The 20,589-nt window shown below is 40.3% G+C and overlaps 1 protein-coding gene across 3 annotated transcripts in view; it reads right to left on the bottom strand.

Moving 5' to 3' along the window:
- The window catches only part of ATAD5 (ATPase family AAA domain containing 5), a 45,875-nt gene extending 33,246 nt beyond the window's left edge, over positions 1–12,629 (bottom strand). For all 3 annotated transcript variants that reach the window (XM_014796384.2, XM_087440774.1, XM_087440775.1), the window contains exons 1-5: positions 12,192–12,629; positions 6,997–8,915; positions 6,244–6,352; positions 2,518–2,682; positions 184–310 (exon numbers count right to left, since the gene is read on the bottom strand). In XM_014796384.2, the coding sequence (XP_014651870.2) occupies positions 184–310; positions 2,518–2,682; positions 6,244–6,352; positions 6,997–8,915; positions 12,192–12,257 (2,386 nt within the window). In that variant the 5' untranslated portion in view covers positions 12,258–12,629. The remainder of the gene's footprint in view (positions 1–183; positions 311–2,517; positions 2,683–6,243; positions 6,353–6,996; positions 8,916–12,191) is intronic.
- Between the last annotated feature and the right edge of the window lie 7,960 nt (positions 12,630–20,589).

The raw sequence follows: 20,589 nt of genomic DNA, 5'->3' as shown, positions 1-20,589 counted from the left end.
GTGCTCAGTTACCCTTTGTAAAACTCCTCACTACATTACAACTTTACTTATTAAAATAGAAATAATATTTAATAATTATAACTTTACATTTTATAAGACGAGATAAAATGAGAGCACTCAGAACAATATAATCCTCCCCCAAACATTCTAATGTTCATCATAAACGTTATCAAATCTAATTACCAGGTACATTTTTAGAAGTCTTGTTAAGTTTTTTTCCTAGTACATCATTCAGACACTGAAGTTTCTTCTGATTTTTCTCTGGATACTTTAAAGAAGTAGGACTTGAATCTATTATTATTACAGAGTCCTAAGTAGGAATAAAAAAAAAAACTTTTAAGTATATCACACAATTAATGATATTAAAATTTCAAAAAGATTACAGTGCTAGAAGCCATAGACAAGATAATTATATTAGCAATTCCATGTATATCTCCATTAGACACCATCTGATTGATACAGAGAACACACGGCAGTAGCCTGTCCTTATAGCATACAAGTTCACATGATCAAAGAGTGGATTTATTATGACCATGGGTTTTCTTTTTCAAAGAAGCAACTAATACGGGGGGCCGGCCCCGTGGCTTAGCAGTTGAGTGCGCACGCTCCGCTACTGGTGGCCCGGGTTCGGATGCTGGGAGCACACGGACGCACCGCTTGTCTGGCCATGCTGAGGCGGCGTCCCACATACAGCAACTAGAAGGATGTGCAACTATGACATACAACTATCTACTGGGGCTTTGGGGAGAAAAAGGGAAAAAAAGGAGAAGGATTGGGAATGGATGTTAGCTCAGGGCCGGTCTTCCTCAGCAAAAAGAGGAGGAGTGGCATGGATGTTAGCTCAGGGCTGATCTTCCTCACAAAAAAAAAAAAAAAGAAGCAACTAATAGACCATATTCCAGATAAAAGAATCAATATGACCAAGTTATAAAAATCTGGCTATACTCTGTCAGGATTATATATCCTAGAAATGTATTAGATGAAGTCTGATATGTTTTCATGTGGTCAGCATACATTTACTGAGCATCTACATGTGTCAGGCAATGTAGCAGGCACTGGGAATACACAGACAAATGAAACTCAAGAGTTGGCTTCATGGTTACAGCAGGGTTTAGGGGACAGAGGAAGGACTAGTCCTTGAGTAGAGAGTTTAACTAGTTATAGTGCAGTATGATGAGAGCAATATTGACTAAAATACCAAAAAAACACAAAAGTAAAGCACATATAGGGAAGGAAACTACTTATCTTGAAGGCATCAGCAAAGCTTTCAAGAGGAAGTCGCAGAATGTTCATAACATTATTCATAATAGCCAAAAAGTGGAAACGACCCAAATGTCCATCAACTGATAAATGGGTAAATAAAATCTGGTATATCCATACAATGGGGTATTATTTGGCAATAAAAATGAAATGAAATTCTGATGCTACAACATGGATGAAGCTTTAAAACATTATGCTAAGTGAAAGAAGCTAGACACAAAGGACCACATATTGTATGACACCATTTATATTAAATGTCCAGAATAGGCAAATCCATACAGACAGAAAATAGATTAATGGTTGGCTAGGGCTGGGGGAGGGGAGATTGGGAGGTGACAGCTAAGGGGAATGGGGGTTCTTTTGAGGGTAATAGAATTTCCTTTTTTTTTTTTTTTTGTGAGGGAGATCAGCCCTGAGCTAACATCCATGCCACTCCTCCTCTTTTTGCTGAGGAAGACCGGCTCTGAGCTAACATCTATTGCCAATCCTCCTCCTTTTTTTCTTCCCCAAAGCCCCAGTAGATAGTTGTATGTCATAGTTGCACATCCTTCTAGTTGCTGTATGTGGGACGCAGCCTCAGCATGGCCGGAGAAGCGGTGCGTCGGTGCGTGCCCGGGATCCGCACCCGGGCCGCCAGTAGCAGAGCGCGCGCACTTAACCGCTAAGCCACAGGGCCGACCCTCAAATTTTCTAAAATTGATTGTGGTGATGGATGCACAACTCTGTGAATATACTAAAAGCCAGTGAATTGTATACTTTAAATGGAGAATTGTATGGTATGTGAATTGTATCTCTATAATAAAGCCGTTAAAAAATAAAAGAGGAGGTGGTGGCATTTAGCAGGATCTTAAAGTTTGAGTAGGAATTTCTGAGGTAGAAGAGGGTACCTGGAATGCACATTTCAAGCAGAGACTACAAACTGAAAAAAGTAAAAACTGCAACACTTGGGGAGAAATAAACAATTCAGTGTGACTAGAGCAGAGAGTGTGTGTACGAGGAAGGGCGGGGTTGAGGAAAAGGAAGAGCTAGTTCAGCCTATGAAGGATCTTGAATGCCTTGATAAGGATTCAGACTGTATTCTGTAGGCAAAAGAGAGCCAAAGGCTTTTAAAATAGAACTGAAAATGATATTCTTTCTACCACCTCAAGGCTATCTTACAATTCTACCCTATAGAAACTTTATAATGGTTTCCTTCTCCCACTTCAAACAGCAGAATATAGAACACAATTTACACTAATAAATATTTGCAATACTTACTTCTGTTTTTGACAATTTCTTCTTTTCAGGAAGGGTCTGATGTCTAGATGAACGCCTTAAGGGTGTCACTATTTCTTCAGCAGCTTTTGACCTACTAATGTGTAAAGCTTTTGCTTTTTCAACCAACTGTTTTGCCTTTGATACATTTTTTGAAGCATTGCTTGCCTAAACAAAAATTTGAAATATTAATTTAGGTCACTCGCAAACATTTTATATTTAATAATAGAAAAAAAATAGAAAAGGAAAAACTTTAGAGACAGTAAAAATATCAGTGGCTACCAGGAATTAAGGGGGGGGGGCGGATGAATAGGCAGAGCATAGATGATTTTTAAGGCAGTGAAACTACTCTGTATGATACTATAATGGTGGATACATATCTATACATTTGTCCAAACCCACAGACTGCACAACGCCTACAGTGAACTCTATTGTAAACTATGGACTCTGGGTGACAATGATGTGTCAGTTTAGGTTCATCAATTGTAACAACTGTACTACTGAAAATGGGAGATGCTGTGCATGTGCGGGTGCAGGGGGCACATGGAAATCTCTGTACCTTCTGCTCAATTTTGCTATGACCCTAAAACTGCTCTAAAAAAATAAAGTCCATTGGAAAAAAAAAAAAAATATATATATATATAATAGAAAAATATAATCACAAATCACATTAAATAAAAGACAAACAAATGGTTATTCAAATCTTACCAAGGAAATTAAATTAAAACGTGTCTAGTTATACTTGGTTTGCTTTTATTTCTAACTTGAAATTTATTCAGATAAATATAATCATTACATTTGTGAAAAACATCCAGAAAGATGTCTGGATTAGATGTCTGTATAGATTAGACTTCTCGGCAATTTCCCCACCATCTTCACAGCATCTATTCTTTGATTTTAGTCACTTACGCTGAATCCTTTGGAGAGAGGCTGGAAAGGTATCAGGTATGGAAAAGAGCACTAGATAAGAATAAAGCCTGGCCTTCAGGCCTGGCTCTGCCATTGATGTACCAAGTGATCTTGTTATTTAAATATCTTCCAGATAATGTGCTTTCCATACTCCAAGTTCCACAGGTTTTTATGTGCGGATTAAAAATACACAGCATGCGGGCCGGCCCTGTGGCTTGGTGGTTAAGTGCGCGCGCTGCGATGCTGGTGGCCCGGGTTCGGATCCCGGGTGTGCATCGAGGCACCACTTCTCCGTCCATCCTGAGGCCGAGTCCCACATACAGCAACTAGAAGGATGTGCAGCTATGACATACAACTATCTACTGGGGCTTTGGGGGGAAAAAATAAAATAAATAAAATCTTTAAAAAAAAAAAAAAAAATACACAGCATGCAAGCTGCAGAACAGTGCACACTGTACGATCCCTTTTAAAAATGGCATATATCTACTTAAGCATAGGAAAGTCTGGAAGGATAAACATGTAACTACTGAAAGTGGATTATCCCTAGAGAGTAGGAGGGAGAAGATTTAAAAAAGTACTCACTTTTAATTTTACATACTTCTCTGTTTGTTTTTTAAAAAAATGTTCGCTGTTTTTTAAAACCTTTAAAATGTTTTTAAAAAAACATTAAAGGGCCGGCCCTGTGGCTTGGTGGTGAAGTGCGCGCGCTGCGATGCTGGTGGCCCGGGTTCGGATCCCGGGTGCGCATCGAGGCACCACTTCTCCGTCCATCCTGAGGCCGAGTCCCACATACAGCAACTAGAAGGATGTGCAGCTACGACATACAACTATCCACTGGGGCTTTGGGGGGAAAAAATAAAATAAATAAAATCTTTAAAAAAAAAAAAAAAAACATTAAAAAGAATAGGCATGCATATTCAAAATACATGGAAGAAGGTTAGGAATGTTAAGGATTCGCTTCTATAGTAGTAGTGATAGATTTTTGTTGTTCTGCTAGCAAAATTTTTGGCAGGCTGATGAACTTTATGGAAAGTTAATATTCAAAAGAATCCACCTAAATTTAAATTAACAACTCAATCACGGAAACAAATTGTTATACAAAGAGATATGTTTTAGTGAGTGTGTGGAAAAAAACATACACATACACATTTTGGCAAGTAGTTCTGCTGTTACAGTCATGCGTTGCTTAACAATGAGGATATGTTCTGAGAAATGCGTCGTTAGGCGATTTCACCGTTGTGCAAACATCATAGAGTGTACTTACACAAACCGAGATGGTACGGCCTACTACAAATCTAGGCTATATGGCACTAATATATATATATATATATATTTTTTTTTGTGTGTGAGGAAGATTAGCCCTCCTCTTTTTGCTGAGGAAGACTGGCCCTGGGCTAACACCTGAGCCCATCTTCCTCTACTTTATATAGGATGCTGCCACAGCATGGCTTGACAAGCGGTGCATCGGTGCACGCCTGGGATCCGAACCTGCGAACCCTCGTGCTGCCGAGGCAGAGCGCACGCAGTTAACTGCTATGCCACCAGGTCGGTTGCTATATGGTACTAATTTTATGGGACCACCATCATATACACAGTCTGTCATTGACGGAAACGTCGTTATGCAGTGCATGACTATACTTGAAATCTGTTTTTTTCCTAATAGTTATTTTTCTAATAAGTTTTTAAAAGTTCATATTTATAGACAAAAAGAAAAATAAAGAAAATTAAAATTAACCATAATCCTATTACCTCAAAAATAGTCATTTCCAACACCCCACTTTCTGACCTAGCCACCTATCCTCCCAGCTCTTACTTCGTTACTCCTGACTACATCAGGAACTTCAGTCCTGACAGCTCTCTACTCTCTCCCTATTTATCAGTCTCTGCTTCTCTCTACCCAGCTTAGATTCCACTGCACATCACTTCAACCATTCTTAAAAAGGCTCTCCTCCTGTGGCCCCACTGTCCTTCAAAACAAGATGAAATATTTACTTTATGAGATTAATATGAGTACTAAGCATAGTGCCCGGAATGTGATAAGCAGTCAAAAAATGATAGCTGTTAAATAAAAACAGAAGAGGTACCAACTTTCTGTAGCAGTGGTTTTCACCCAAGGATTACATCAACTTAGTGGCTTTTTCAAAACACACATACCTGTATCTACCGCCCTGGAGAGACTCTAATTCTCTCATGATGGGGATAAGGAGCTTATTTTGCAAAAGCAGCCAAACTATCCTTAAATATCCTAGTTCTCCCTTTACGGTAGCGATTTTCAATTGGGGGGTGACGTTTTCCTTTCAGGGGATATTTGGCAATGGCTGGAGACATTTTTGGTTGTCAGAACTAGGGGAGTTGGAGTGCTACCGGCATCTCATGGGTAGAGGCCAGGGTTACGGCTAAACATTCTATAATGCACAAGACAGTCTCCCACAACAAAGAAATATCCAGCCCAAAATTTCAACAGCACTGGCTTGAGAGACCCTGCTTTTTAGCCTCTAATCTATAGAAATAAACCAAAAATTCAATCATGAGCTATACGCAGCCTTAAGGAAAATGATTGGAATGCAACTCTAACAAAACTTTTTCTAAGTAAATTATACTGTCCTTACCAATTGCTTTCATCTCACAATAAGCTATGCTGATCTCTTAATAAACTAACTAAAGGTATGAAATAGTAGTGAAAAATAATATAGAGTTGTAGTTAATACAACCCATCTATGAAATACGTGAATTTTCTTTTAGAATATTACTTCCCTTAGTAATTGTTGTTGTTTTAGGAAACAGAATACCACTTACAGGACTCCCTAATATTTCAATTACCTTTCTAGTCTGAGAAGTAAAATCTCTATCAGTTGCTTCAGATTTCTTAGATCTTTTCTTGGATTTTTTCTTAGATTTTTTGGGAGTGCTAATTCTGGTGAATTTCATTCTGAAAAAGAAAGATATTCAGAAACATTTTCATGATTATAATGTGTAAAACTTTCAATTAAATATAGAAAAGAACCGACTAGGTCTCCAATTTCTGGACAGTTTTGAAACAGAAAACAAAAACAAAAACACTCTCCATTAGTTTCAAAGTACTGATTCAAAAGTAAGCCAAACTCAATGTTAAACTCTTAGAAAATATAGAACGTTTCCTTTCAGAAATCATAAACTTTACAGAAAATCAGCCCCTAAGATCACTCTTATACTAGTCAGAAACAGCAGGCCAGTATATACCTCATGGTACATGGCTCAGTCTACCCAAAGAATAAAATTCTATTATTTACTTTGAATCTCATGTTTGTTAAATGCACAGAATTCACACTTGAGGGCTATTTCTCCAGGGATTAGCAACTGTGATGAATAAAAGTTTAGAATTCATCTAAAATATACCTAGAATTCTTCTGAAATCATGCCTGACTTTAAATTAAATGTGGAAAATACGCAGGATTTTTGAAGCCCTGTTTTTTTTCCTTATAAATCAGCTGTGTTCTAGAAAAAATAACATTCTCCAATGCTTGAAGCATTTTCCTTCCCAGCTAATAATATACGCAGAACACTTAGAACTTCAGAACAAAAACAAAACTTTACCTAATAGGGCTCTCCGAATCAGAGGGTACCGTTATTAATTCCGCTGTATACAAGCTATGCTTTTCTGATAAGTTGGCTGCTTTTGGAGTGGAAGCCTTTACTGGACTACTATCTTGTGCATCCTCAGAATCAGTACTTCTAATAATTATTGTAGTAGGCGTGCTGCTATTTCTTACAGATCTTCTAGTTGATTTGGGTGTGGAAATATTTACCAAGCTGTCTTCAGTTTCAGCTTTAGAATGTGTAACCTTATCCTTAACTGGTACGGCGGTTTTTCTTGAAGACTTGTTATATACAGAGGATACCTTTAGAGAGTCATCATTTGCTATATCTTCACAAACAAGACGTTCACTGTTAAATAATGTGCTATTTTTGAAAACTTTTGTTTTCTTTTGTCTTAAACTCATTCTAAGCCTATTTTGATTTTGTTTCTCTTTAAAGGAAAAAGTTGATTCTTTCTTTTGAGTATTTCCTCCTCTATTTTCACCTGGAGTAGCACCTGTATCTAACTTTTTCTTATCCCTTTTCTTCAGCTTTTTACTTTTCTCCTTAGGAAAACTTCCTTTAACACAGTGTGACTGTGAATTGCCATTATATGAAATCATTTCAATATCAGGATTTTTCATGATTTTTTTAGAATTATTGTCTCTTCCTTCCTCATTTAAAGATTTTTCATTGATCTCTTTCTGCTTATCAGAAGACTTTTTGACACCATTTTTAAGTACATCTGATGCTGGCTGCCTAAATGCTTTCATAAACTGTTGTCTTTCTTCTAGAGTGCATTTTGGTTTCACAGCTTCAGAACTTACAGCTTCCAACACTGCCAATTCTAATTCTTCCTCCTGTATAACAACGTTAGATTTTCTTTTCTGAGTTGTCTGTTCATTCTCAGGATCAGACAGACTATTTTCCATTTCCAATTGCTTGTGTTTCAAGAAAATTGAGGGTATTTTCCTTGTCTTTTTGGGGGGAATAGGATGAACTTGTGCAAGAACAGTAACTGTCTTAAAGCGTCCCTGTTGGGTAATTTCACAGGTTTCTGTGTCACTTATATAACCACTTTTGACTGTATCTTCAACAGTTTCAGAAGGAATACAAATTGACATTGTAGAGTCTGGTATCTGTTCCACTTTATTTTCCTTGTGACTTTTTAAAAATTCCTCGTATGAGACAGTTATTGTACCATAATTTAACTGGGCTGTTTTAATTGCAGTATCTCTAGAGTCCGCATCATTTGCAGTCCTCTCGATTTCATTAGTTAGGGAAGGCATTATGTGTTTACTATCTTTAACATCTTTTTTAAGATTTAGGTCCTCTGCCAAGGGTAAACTTTCAGATAGATCTATTACATCTCTGTACTTCCTTTTTCTCAATTTTCTGCAATTATTTTTTGCGGTCCCTTGTTTCGAATTTACTTTCTTAGAACTTTTTTTGGAGGCCATAGTCCTTGACTGTTTTTTGATATCTTGAATACTTTCTGCAAGTACCTCTACATGTTTCTTGTAGAGTAAAACAGAAGTACTACTCTCCACAAAATCTTTATTTAAACTAGAGCGTTCTTTGCTATCATCACTACTAATTTCAATTGGAGATTCATTTTCAGTTTTAATATTATTTAGTTGATGAGCTAAATTAACTCTCTTTCCTCTCTTCTTAAACTCTATATTTGAGAACATTTCCAAAGGTGTTTTACAGTCTTTGCTACTGTTAGCAGGCAATGGGGTGGATGACATCAAATCACAGTCTTTTGCTGACTGAGTCTTCTCATTTGTGGGTGAAGTCTTTCTAAAATAATGCAGAATATTACTGGATTTTGGTGGAGAGAAAACCCTGTCTCCGGTCTTCCCTATTGGTGATAAATATTTTGTAATTGTTTTGCAGGAAGATCTGTCATCATCTTTCCTTCGCTTTTTGCATGGCTATCAATTTAAAAGAAGAAAAAAAGCACTTATTTCAAGCAAAATAATACAAAACATAAATTTTAAACATGGACCTAATATTTTACATAATTGAATACAAAAAGGGAAGGCTCCCTTAGGTGACAAACATGATATATTAGAAAGAAAAAGAGCTTTAAACTTAAACTTACATTCAATCTCAATGTCACATCAAGCTATACACTAATAATTTGAGCACTTTACTAGATATATATTATACTTCAATAACAAGTTTCCAGGCCACTATACTTATGTACAAATGTGTTCATTTCTGTTGGCCTCTGTTTACTCTATAACCTTTGAATAGTACCATCCACCCCACAGAATTTGTAGCGAACACATTACATAAAAATATGTGAAGTCTGATGCATGGTAGGGACTCTACAAATATTAATTCCATTCCTTTTTTACTTTATAGTTAAAAATAAACAAAGTATTCTAACTATTTCTAAGAAACAGGTACATAATGAATAAGCCTAGGATCACAAAATTTATTAATCAAGTAAAAATTGTAGTGAAGGCCACTTACCACAAATAAAACTTTCCAGTGTTTCAATTTGCTATTAAAGCAGTCACTACCTGCCTCCTCCATTATTTATTATCCTCACAATGTCAAGATGACTATAATGCTAAAAAGTTACATTTTTGTTGGGTCATAAATTAGTAACTTACATATGTCAACTTAAAAAGCAAATTTGCCTGTTATTTTATCCTCAGAACAAGTTTATTCAGGAATAGCCAAAACAATTGCAACTGGGGATGTGCAGGCTACGGCAAACCATAGGCAAATCCAGAAAACAAAGGCAGGGAGTTGCCTTTATAGAGAAAAAGAGGGAGTAGGGAGGGGCTGTTCTAAATGAAAGTCAATTGGGGGAAAGAAACAGTTCAGGAAGCAATTGGCTTCTCACTGGCTGAGATGCCGTGTTTCTCACTGGCTGAGGCTGTTGCCCAGTGGGGAGAGAAATTTTCCCGCAATAGTGAAGTAGTTTTACATCCTGTCAAAGATGCAAGCCAGGGTCTTTTTCTGGTTGGTGTAATTGACAATATATAATAGGGCATGAGAGCTCCCCCTTCAGGCCTTCCAACTCCAATTTGGTGGTTTCTCTTATTCATTCCCACATATAACAGAAAAAGCTTATTAGTTACAAAAAGCTCTATCAGTGTTTTCTTTAATTTTAACTTCCCTCAGTTCATTTGTTAGAATAAACTTGCCAGAATAACAAGGAAATTTTTCAAAAGATAAGTAATGAGGGGCCTGCTCAGTGGCATAGCACTTAAGTTTGTGAGCTCCGCTTCGGAGGCCCAGGGTTCCCAGGTTCGGATGCTGGGTGCAGACCGATGCACTGCTTGTGAAGCCATGCTGTGGTGGCATCCTATATAAAGTAGAAGAAGATGGGCATGGATGTTAGCCCAGGGCCAATCTTCCTCAGCAAAAAGAGGAGGATTGGCAAGGGATATTAGCTCAGGGCTAATCTTCCTCACACACACACACAAAAAAAAGATAAGTAATGAATGGGAGAATTATACTTTCAGAAAATGAAAACATATTATAAAGCTATCATGATTAAAAGCATAGTACTGATGCATTAATATGGAGACAATTTAATGGAATGGATTAGAAAACCAGAAAAAGACATAAGTATATATTTAAGAACTAGGTGTATGATAACAGTACCATTCAAGTTAGTGGGCAAAGAAGTAGTTAATAAATGGTATTGGGGCACATTTCTAACCATTTGGATAAATATAAGGCAAAATAAATTACAGACAGATTAAAATTTTATATGTTAAGATGAAATGGTAAAGGTATTACAAGAAAATGCTAATGAGTTAGCGTTATTATTATTACCCTGAGATGGTGTCAGAGGCACTATACCATAGGCTCTGAAGTCAGGCAGATCTAAGTTCAAGTGCTAGCTCTGACATCTACCAGTGTAGGACCTTAAGTAAATTACTTTTTTTTTTTAAATAATTTTATTTATTTATTTTTCCCCCAAAGCCCCAGTAGATAGTTGTATGTCATAGCTGCACATTCTTCTAGTTGCTGTATGCGGGATGCGGCCTCAGCATGGCCGGAGAAGCGGTGTGTCGGTGCGCGCCCGGGATCCGAACCCGGGCCACCAGCAGCGGAGCGCGCGCACTTAACCGCTAAGCCACGGGGCCGGCCCAGTAAGTTACTTTTAACTTTATAATTTACTTTCCCTAACTTAATTTACTTTTAATTAATTTTTAAACTTCCTCTCTCATCTGTAGAATATAGATAATAATACCTCATCACAGAGTTGATATTAAGTAAAATAATGTGTATAAGGCCTTTATCCTTACAAGAGTAAACAGTATTATTACTGTGAAATAGGTTCTCTAAGCAAGGCACCAAAAGCAGAAACTGTAACGAAAAGATTGATAAAACTGACAAAAATCAAGAACTGTGTAATTCAAGTACCAAAAGTCCTTCTTCACACCTGACACAAGCTGAGCAACTGCCTTGATTTAGGAAGCAAGTATCAACATAACAACTATTAGCAAGTAGACAAAAGTTACTCAATTCTAAAAAATAAGAATGAGCCCAGTTAAATAAGTGGACATACATCTTGGTTCGCTTCAAGGACACCAGTATGCATACTTCAGTTAGAATCCTAGTTTGAGATGAAAAGGTATAAAAATATAGCAATCGTCTACTTTAAGATGCCACTTCACTACTTCATGGCATTAGAATCCCTTTATAAATACTGCTTAGTGCATTTCACTGAAACTTGATGAACACAGGCAAATAACAGCAGACTCCTAACTGCAGTATCTTAGGCTCTGGAGCCGTGAGAAAATGATTTTTCAATTAAGTACCTTGTTTGATTCCTGAAATGACAATCTAAACGGTATTCCTAGAATAGGTAGATGGATGGACTAGTGGAACTTAAAGATTCTTTTCAACGCTAAAGTTCTATGATTCCTTATCATGAACCCAGACTTGACCCTGGGATCCTCCATGACATTCCGCAAGTCCAAAACATCAAGTTCCACCAACATTTCAGGGTCTGGGCACTGGTCGAGATATCTTAAATCCTGATTTACCTGGCCCCGCAAACATCTCACAATCCCAATGTTTGTCAGGACCTATCACTTTCAGAAAAGACACTCCAGCAATTGGTCCACACAATGTCACAACTGTGGGGCCTCATCATGTCCCTCCTTTCCCCTCATAGATCCAAAGTCGGGATCACCTTTCTCCCACCCCTAACAGACGGAGATACTCAAGCTCACCTCAATCTCGTAGTCCTTCACCGGAGGGGGAGCAGCTGCCGCCGCCATGGCCAAGACCCCCACCATAATCCCTGCTTCCTGGAATCCCGGCTCCTAGGACCTTGCGCGGCCCGGGCCGGCCTGCCTGGAGGCCATGGAGGCGGCCGGCTCCTGCAAAGGCGAGGAGCTGGGCCGCGGGGTCGGTCTCGGACTCCCCCTCGCCCACCCGCCCGGAGCGGTGGCGGAGGCTGGGCCCAGTTCAGCCGAGTCGAACGCGGGAAGAGGCGGTGAGAAAGCGCGGGCAGCGAGGACACCGGGGCGCGGCCGGTGAGCGCGGGTGTCCTCGAGGCGGGCGCTCCAGGCTGAGCGCTCGGGACTGGGGCTCCCGTGGGGAAAGCAGGCCGAACGTAGATCGGACCCACCGGCTTCGGAAGGAGTTCTTGTCAATTGGGTTTTCGCGCCGTCCTGAGCGCAGGGGGCGGAGCTCAGGGTTGCTTCCGGAGGCTCTCCGGACGGCAAGCCGAGAGGGCCATAATAGTTCTTTGGCGAACCTACAGGAGGCGGGATTGCTTTACCGTGGAATATAAAACTAGCGGGGGTTTTGGAGATTTGGACTTTTCACGCCCAGTTTCACGGATGAGGACGTGATTTGACTAAAGTCAGTTGGTGGCAGAATTAAAGCCCAAGACTTTTGACGCACCAGGCTAGCTCCTATTTAAAAGTGGAAATTTGAAAAATACAGAAAAGGAAATAATGTTTACATTCCTCCCACATGGAATAAATGTTATTTTGACAAGCGTCCTGCCTCGAGATATGCCCATTCGTGGTCCGAGATTTCGACTTTTTACCCTTAACTGAGCTAAGGGGCATTTCTTCCCATGGATTTCGTCCTCGCGAGCAGATAGGAGCGCGAGGTCCTTGGCTCAGCTGGTTGGTGTGGGTTGAGTCGTGGCAGGATACCAATAGTTTGCTGGTTTGTAGTAATAATCTCATACGTCATTTGCATGGTTTTCATGAATTTAACTTTTACTATTTTTTTACGTTAAAGTTGCAATTACATAAATATAAAGTATGTTTATTTTGTTTGAGTGCATAATTTTAACTGCATGGTATGCAAGAGCTGAAACAAGGCAGGTAAAAGAACATATCAAATAATAACAGGAAGCCACCTTGTTAGGTCGGGTTACGCAAACTAATTTTAACTATTGATGTCATTGTGTCCATCTTTTTGGTATTTGCTATTGTCTTGACAACATAAAGGGTACAAATTTCTCCAGTGAAATTAGTGGTAATTACTTTTTTTTTGAAAATTGTTGGCCCTTGGATAGGTTTTCCGGGAAGGGAGACTGCACTACCTTCAGTCTTCTAAGTATACACTCTTTCTTTCTTTCTCTCTCCTGCGGAAGATTGCCCTGAGCTAACATCTGTTGGCAATCTTCCTCTTTTTTTTGCTTGAGAAAGATTAGCCCTGAGCTAACATCTGTGCCAGTCTTCCTCCACTTTATATGTGGCTCGCTGCCACAAGCATGGCTGACAGAGTGGTGTAGGTCTGCTCCTGGGATCCGAACTTGTGAACTCCGGGCCAGCGGAGCACGAACTTAACCACTAGGCCAGGCGGCCGGACCCTGGTTTGGGTTTTTTATAACTAAATATGGGAGACATTCTTGATGGCTGATGAATAGTATTTCATTTATTTGTAGATAATGTAGGATGCTTTGCATTGACTCTCTGGAAGTTCCTGGAAGGCAAGGTTGATGTTGCTGAGCTACCAAGTTTGGTTCTGGATGTATGGGTACTTCCTCAGAAATATACTTTAAAAGCTCCTTCCCTAGATATGTTACCTTACTCCAAGCATAATTCCAAGTCACATAACTGTCACCTCCTAGAAGATCCTTGAGCCAGGTGAGTGGATTTTGATAAATCTGGCCATTTTCTACCATAATTTTACCACTCAATAGAACTCTGGCTTTGTGGGTGGTTTCAGTTGTCCCAGCTCACTGCGGTCAGAGAGTTTCTGGGTCATGGTTCAGGGAGTGGGAATCCAGGCAAAGCCTGTGGACTCCCTGAGTTGAGGAGACAGAGCAGAGTCCAGGGAGACAAAGCAGCTAGAGTTTGCAGGACAGAGTACTGAAGAAGAGAGAAATACACACAGAGAGAATGCTCAGACTCATTTTTCTCAGACTCATTAGTGGGCTCATCTGTAGAACAATCAGGAGATGAGCTGGCATTTTCGTTGAGGAACTTGCCAATGTTAATAGGTGAGGTCTTTTATCTGGGACCATTCAGCTTCTCCTCCAATCTCTTTGGGGGCAGGGGTGGTTACATCTCATGAAGTTGGGTGGAAGCAATGGGGAGAGGTCACCTAAATGTATGGAATAGGGCACTGGACCTGGAGTACATAACTCTAATTTTAACTGTCTCCTTTTTTTCATTCCCATACTTCACTGCCATGTACTATGCTATTCATCCATCCATCCATCCATCCATCCATCCATCCATCCATCCATCCATTTGTTCCATAAATACTATTGATTGCCTGATATGTGCCAGCTAGAACAAAGCAGCTGTAAAAAAAACTGACAAAATCCCTATCCTCTTAGAGTTTATATTCATTTTGGAAGAGACATATAATAAAAATGATAAATAAGTGAAATAAATGGCAAGAGGTATAAATGCTGAGGAGAAAATAATGCAGGAAGTAGGATAAGGAAAGAAATGTCAGGACAGGGGTTGCAATTTTTTTTAAGTGACTAAAATTTTGAAAGGATGTATCTGAGGCCTTCTAGCCTGAGTTTCTAAGAAGTCTTCAGGGAGAGTTGGCCCAATTCTGAATGGTTCCCCCTCTGCAGTTTAGGATGTAACTTCCATCAGTTGGCTAGAGCAATGACTTTCTCCTCCATCCACTTTCCATCTTCCAAAAATTTGTGGAACTCTGTAGTGTTCTTTTATGTTCTCTACTCTTCTACTTGGCCTTAATCCAGTTTTAAATTAATTGTTTAATTAATCCAGTTTTAAATAAATTAATTGTTATTTTGAAGGGGTTTTGGAAGGGAAAAGAGAAAAGCACATGTGGCCAACCCAAGAAGACGCTTAAGACTCAGATCAGGGTTCACCTTCTCCAAGAAACTGTCCCTGATACCTTTTTCCTTCCACTTTGCCTTAGGCTGGATTAGGTTGGAGGTTTCTGTGCTTCTACTCATTGCACTCACTGCATTATATTATAAATTCCTGCTTATGTGTGTGTGTGTTTCCCCCATTGGACTATGAAGGCAAGTCCTAGGTCTCATTCCTGTTTTGATTCCCAGCACCTAGCACAAAGCCAGATACATACTTGTAGTCTTTAAACTTTTCGTAAATGAATGTGTGCTGTTACATGGCCATATTATTCAGCCTTTACGCCAGCCCTGTGGAAGACATTTACATTATTGTCAATTTACAGAAGTAGAAACTGTAGCTCAGAGATATTTCCAAAGTTAGTGTTTAACCAAGTCTCCAACTTCAACTTCTGTGCTTTTTTTCAATGACACACTGTAGTCAGTACATGGAGAAAAGGTGGACTATGTCATTTTCTCTCCAATATTATATCCCCTTCTCTTGATAACCATCATTGTTGTTATTCTGGTATCTACACTTCCCCTACTTGGCCCACATATTGGGGAAAGCTAATTCCACCCCTGGCTCTGGATCCACCTAAACTAATCTGCATAATTCCACCTCCTGGCCACAGTCAGTTATTGGTTCAAAGGTGGGCACGTGACCTAGTTTGGGCCAAGAAGACAAGTGAAGAGATATTCTGGGTGCCTCTGGGAGATAAGCATGTTTGCACTACTGATATACGTCCAGGAAGGAGTTCTACTGGTTCCAGAAGGTGTATAAAATTAAACAGCCTTAAAATAAGGTAATGGTGGTAGAGAAGAGAGTTAGAAAGTCTGACCTTTGAATCAAACTAACCCTAAAGTTGGTATTAGCCAATGAATCCCCTTTATAGTTTAAGATCGTTTGAGTTGGGTTTTCTGTAACTTGAACTGAAGGTATCATAAAGGATACAAGAGGAAAGGAGGGCAAAGGAAAGGAAGGAAAACTAGGGAGACTCAAGATATAATTGACCTATATAAAAGATGTAAATATATACTAAAGATATTTAGGAACATTCTGAATAATTCAAGAGGCCATTGAGATAAACTCAGGAAAGACTGACAAAACAAACTGTATGACCATATGTATATTCTCAGCCTTGCCCCTCAATCCCCCAACCTACCAACGAAGGGGAATTTTGCCTTCACCTTCTCATCTGCAAGTTGTCTTCAACCTGGCTCCCCAGCTTCTGTCATACAGAATTGAGAGAAAGGACTGAAGAGGCAGGTGGGAAGGGGAAAGCTGGGTATCGGGTTTGCATTGAGTAGGGAGGAAGGGATTGAGGGAGAAACTCCAGAGCACCAGTGGGGAATAAGAGAATGGGTATGGAGAAGAGGATATTAAGAAGAGTTTCTGTGACTTATGGAGACTGTCAGGCGATACAACAACTCAGTGCAATATATGATTCTGGACTGGATCCATTTGCCATAGCAGGCATCATTGTGACAAGTGATTAAAATTGAATGGAGATCTGAGGATTAGATGGTAATAAAGTATCAATGTTAAATTCCTGGTTTTGATGGTTGCTTTGTTAGTTTGCAGGAGAATGTACCTGTAGGATGTTAGCAACTTACTCTCAAATGGAAAAAAAATTTTTTGCACTGTATCTGCAACTTCTCTGTAAGTTTGAGATTTCTGTAAATTTGAGTTTTCAAAATTAAAAAAAATATGGCATTAATAAAAATTTTTAAGAGGTACAAGTCAAGGTTAGTGTTATCTCTCCTTTTTTTTTTTTTTTTTTGTGAGGAAGATCACCCCTGAGCTAACATCTGTGCTAATCCTCCTCTTTTTTGCTGAGGAAGACCAGCTCTGAGCTAACATCTATTGCCAATCCGCCTCCTTTTTTCTTTTCCCCTCCAAAGCCCCAGTAGATAGTTGTATGTCATAGTTGCACATCCTTCTAGTTGCTGTATGTGGGATGCGGCCTCAGCATGGCCAGAAAAGTGGTGCGTCGGTGCGCGCCCTGGATCCGAACCAGGGCTGCCAGTAGCGGAGCGCGTGCACTTAACCGCTAAGCCACTGGGCTGGCCCTTAGTATTATCTCTTAATTATTTTTGGTTGCTGGTACTTCTTTGTATGAGTTGCTATTCAAAAAGTAGGTCCTAAGATTTACTTAGTTGTAGCCAGTTGATTCTAAATAATAATAGTATTGTGTGCAAAAAAGGGAGTCAGAGAGCAAAAAATTGTCAGTATGTGCTCAGTATAGTTAGGAGCTTTCTGAAAAGAGGTTAGAGAGAGGAGAGAGGAAGTCTTTGCTGACCAGATGACCAAAGTATTCTGGATTTAATCCATGTTTATTAAACAACTCTCTGGTTACAACTTGATTTTCCAGCTGTTGCAATTTTTGCAGCAATTCTATTCTTATTTTTTTTTTTAAAGATTTTATTTATTTTATTTTTTCCCCCCAAAGCCCCAGTGGATAGTTGTGTGTCGTAGCTGCACATCCTTCTAGTTGCTGTATGTGGGACTCGGCCTCAGGATGAACGGAGAAGTGGTGCCTCGATGCGCACCCGGGATCCGAACCCGGGCCGCCAGCATTACAGCGCGCGCACTTAACCACCAAGCCACAGGGCCGGCCCAATTCTATTCTTATTGTAAATAAATAAATTAGCAAGTTGCTTTGTTTGTTTCTTATTAGCATGAGGAGTCTGTCCCCCTGAATCTGCTCACCTGTGAGTACACTTGAAAAGTCAATTCTAGACCAACATGATACCATGGAGATAACAACTCTGTAAAACCCTGTCTGATGGCCTGCTGGCTTCTGTCATTGCCACCTCTAGATCAATCTTCCTCTCTGTTATCAACCAGAGTTCTTACTCTTCAGGAATGTGCTCTCAAGTTAAAGCATCCAAAAATTTAAGCCTGGGGGAAGTAGTTTCACAAGATTTTCTTCAGTTTTCTTTGTATTTTTTGGTATAGTGTGGTTGTATTAGATATATATTTCCTGCCTCTCATCAGTTAGTAGTTCAGGGAAATAAACTTGAGTGAGACTAAGGTTAGTGTCTTGGCTTTATGGAAGTTTTCCTTTTAATTTTTTAAATTTCATGTAGTAAAACCCTCTGGGGTGGGATCCAATTCTATTCAATTAGCTTTAGAGAGGACACAGAACATACTATGTTCAAGAACATTTAATAAATCCCGCTTTTTTACTGATTCAGTCTGTGCCTAAATCCTCCTATTCCCTTGAACCACTTGACAATCTTATCTCTTGCTTTCACTGTCAAACCTCTGTAAAGGCCCACATCCTAATTCAAGCCTCTGTCATATCATACCTGGACTAATGCCATATGGTTTTTCCTTATTTACCCCCCTCCTATGTGTATTCATTTCACTGAACAAATATTTATTGAGAATATTTATTGACAATATATGTTACTCTATGCCATGCCCTACTTTTTTTTTTGCTGAGGAAGATTCACCCTGAGCTAACATCTGTGCCAATCTCCCTCTACTTTATATGAGGGTCGCCTCCACAGCATGGCTGGTGAGTGGATTAGGTCTGCACCTGGAATCCAAACCTGCGAACCTGGGCTGCCAAAGGGGAGTGTGCAGAACTTGAACCACTGGGCCACGGGGCAGGCCCTCCTACCTTATCTTAAGACAGACTCAAGTCCCACCTCTCTCATTTATCTTCTTTTTTTTTTTTTTATAATTTTATTTATTTTTCTCCCGAAGCCCCAGTAGATAGTTGTATGTCATAGCTGCACATCCTTCTAGTTGCTGTATGTGGGACATGGCCTCAGCATGGCCAGACAAGCGGTGCGTCGGTGCACGCCCGGGATCCGAACCGGGGCCACCAGCAGTGGAGCACGCATATTTAACCGCTAAGCCACCGGCTGGCCCTCTCATTTATCTTCTTAAAACACTGTTTTGCAAATGTCACTGCACGTGCAAAAACCTTTAATGTCTATTCATTAAAGTCAAAGCTTCTTAACTTGAACTGCATGGCCCTTACTCTTAACTTCATCTCGCAATATATTATTCAGTCCTACCTCTCCAGTCAAAGTGATTAGGTTCCTTCTTTCTTAAACAATCCACTTAATGTTCCATCTCCAAGTCCTTATACCCTTCCCCACTTAGTTTTGTCCTACCCATGGTGCGTTCCCTCACTCCTTTTTGTTTAGTTAATAATACCTTGATTCAGTCAGCAGATATTTACAGAGTATTTACTAAGAGCCTGGCTACCTTATCTTCAGGATAAAGCTAATTTCCCATTTTCTCTAGAAGGGCTTCCTTTTCTAAACTTTTCTAGTTCCAAGTGTCATTTACTTAGCACAAAACAATGTGGTAGAAAGAGCTTTAGTCTGGTCCAGGAAAAGTGAGATCTAGCCTCTAGGCCAGATTCGTTGTGTAACCTTGAGCAAATCAGTTTGGCTCTGTTTCCTGGCTGAGGCAACTTTCAGCTCTAACATCCTTGGCCAGAGGTCAGCAAACTATGGCCCAGGGCCAAATCTGACCCACCACCTGTTTTTGTATGGCCCAGGGAAGAAGAATGACTTTTACCTTTTTAAATAGTTGAAAAAAGATGCAAAGAATATTTGCTGACACGCAAAAACGATGTGAAATTCAAATATGTGTCCATAAAGTTTTATTTGCACACGGTCATGCCCATTTACTATGTTGCTACAGAGACCTTATGGCCCGCCAAGCTCCAAATTTTTACTGTCTGGCCCTTACAGAAAAAGTTTGCTAACACCCGTCTTGAACTTCTGCCAGGATTGCTGCACCTACCGCTGGGCATTGCGTAGGCCTCCGTCTTGACTCCCTCATTAGACCTCGAGCTTCGGGGAGGTAGGGCCCTTGTCCTGATCACTCGGAGCGTGGTGCCTGGTTCATAGTAACCTCCTAAAATACCTGCCTCTGCAGGCTTGCTCCTTTACTAGGGAGGGAGGACAGTGACGACTTAGGAGACATCTGGGTTGAAATTCCGACGGCTTGAGCAAGTTGATTCCCCTCTCTGTCCCTCAGTTTCCTCCTCTGTGAAATGGAGAAGCAAGGAGGACTGGTAGTGGGGCTAGAATGAGCTAAGATGTGGGAAGCACTTCGCGAGGTGTAGTTATTAATCTTTCCCTGACTCCACGCGACTCCCGAGCAAGCCCTTCGGGCCAGACGCTGCGCGGGAACAGGGCCGAGGCTGCGGGCCTGCCGGGCGGGGGGCGCTGGCATCCGGACGCCCGTCTCGCGCTGCTGTCAATCAAGGCCGCCATGGGGCGGGGCGGGGCGGCGCTTCCGCCTGCGCGTGTCCGCGCCGGGCCGCTCGGCGGCGCCCGGGACAGTCGGGAGC

The sequence above is a fragment of the Ceratotherium simum genome, chromosome 16, assembly GCF_057802395.1.
Source record: "Ceratotherium simum simum isolate JZ-2026a chromosome 16, ASM5780239v1, whole genome shotgun sequence".
NCBI lineage: Eukaryota > Metazoa > Chordata > Mammalia > Perissodactyla > Rhinocerotidae > Ceratotherium > Ceratotherium simum.
Note: the sequence above shows the minus strand (reverse complement) of the source record. Positions and strands in the feature narration are given on the sequence as shown.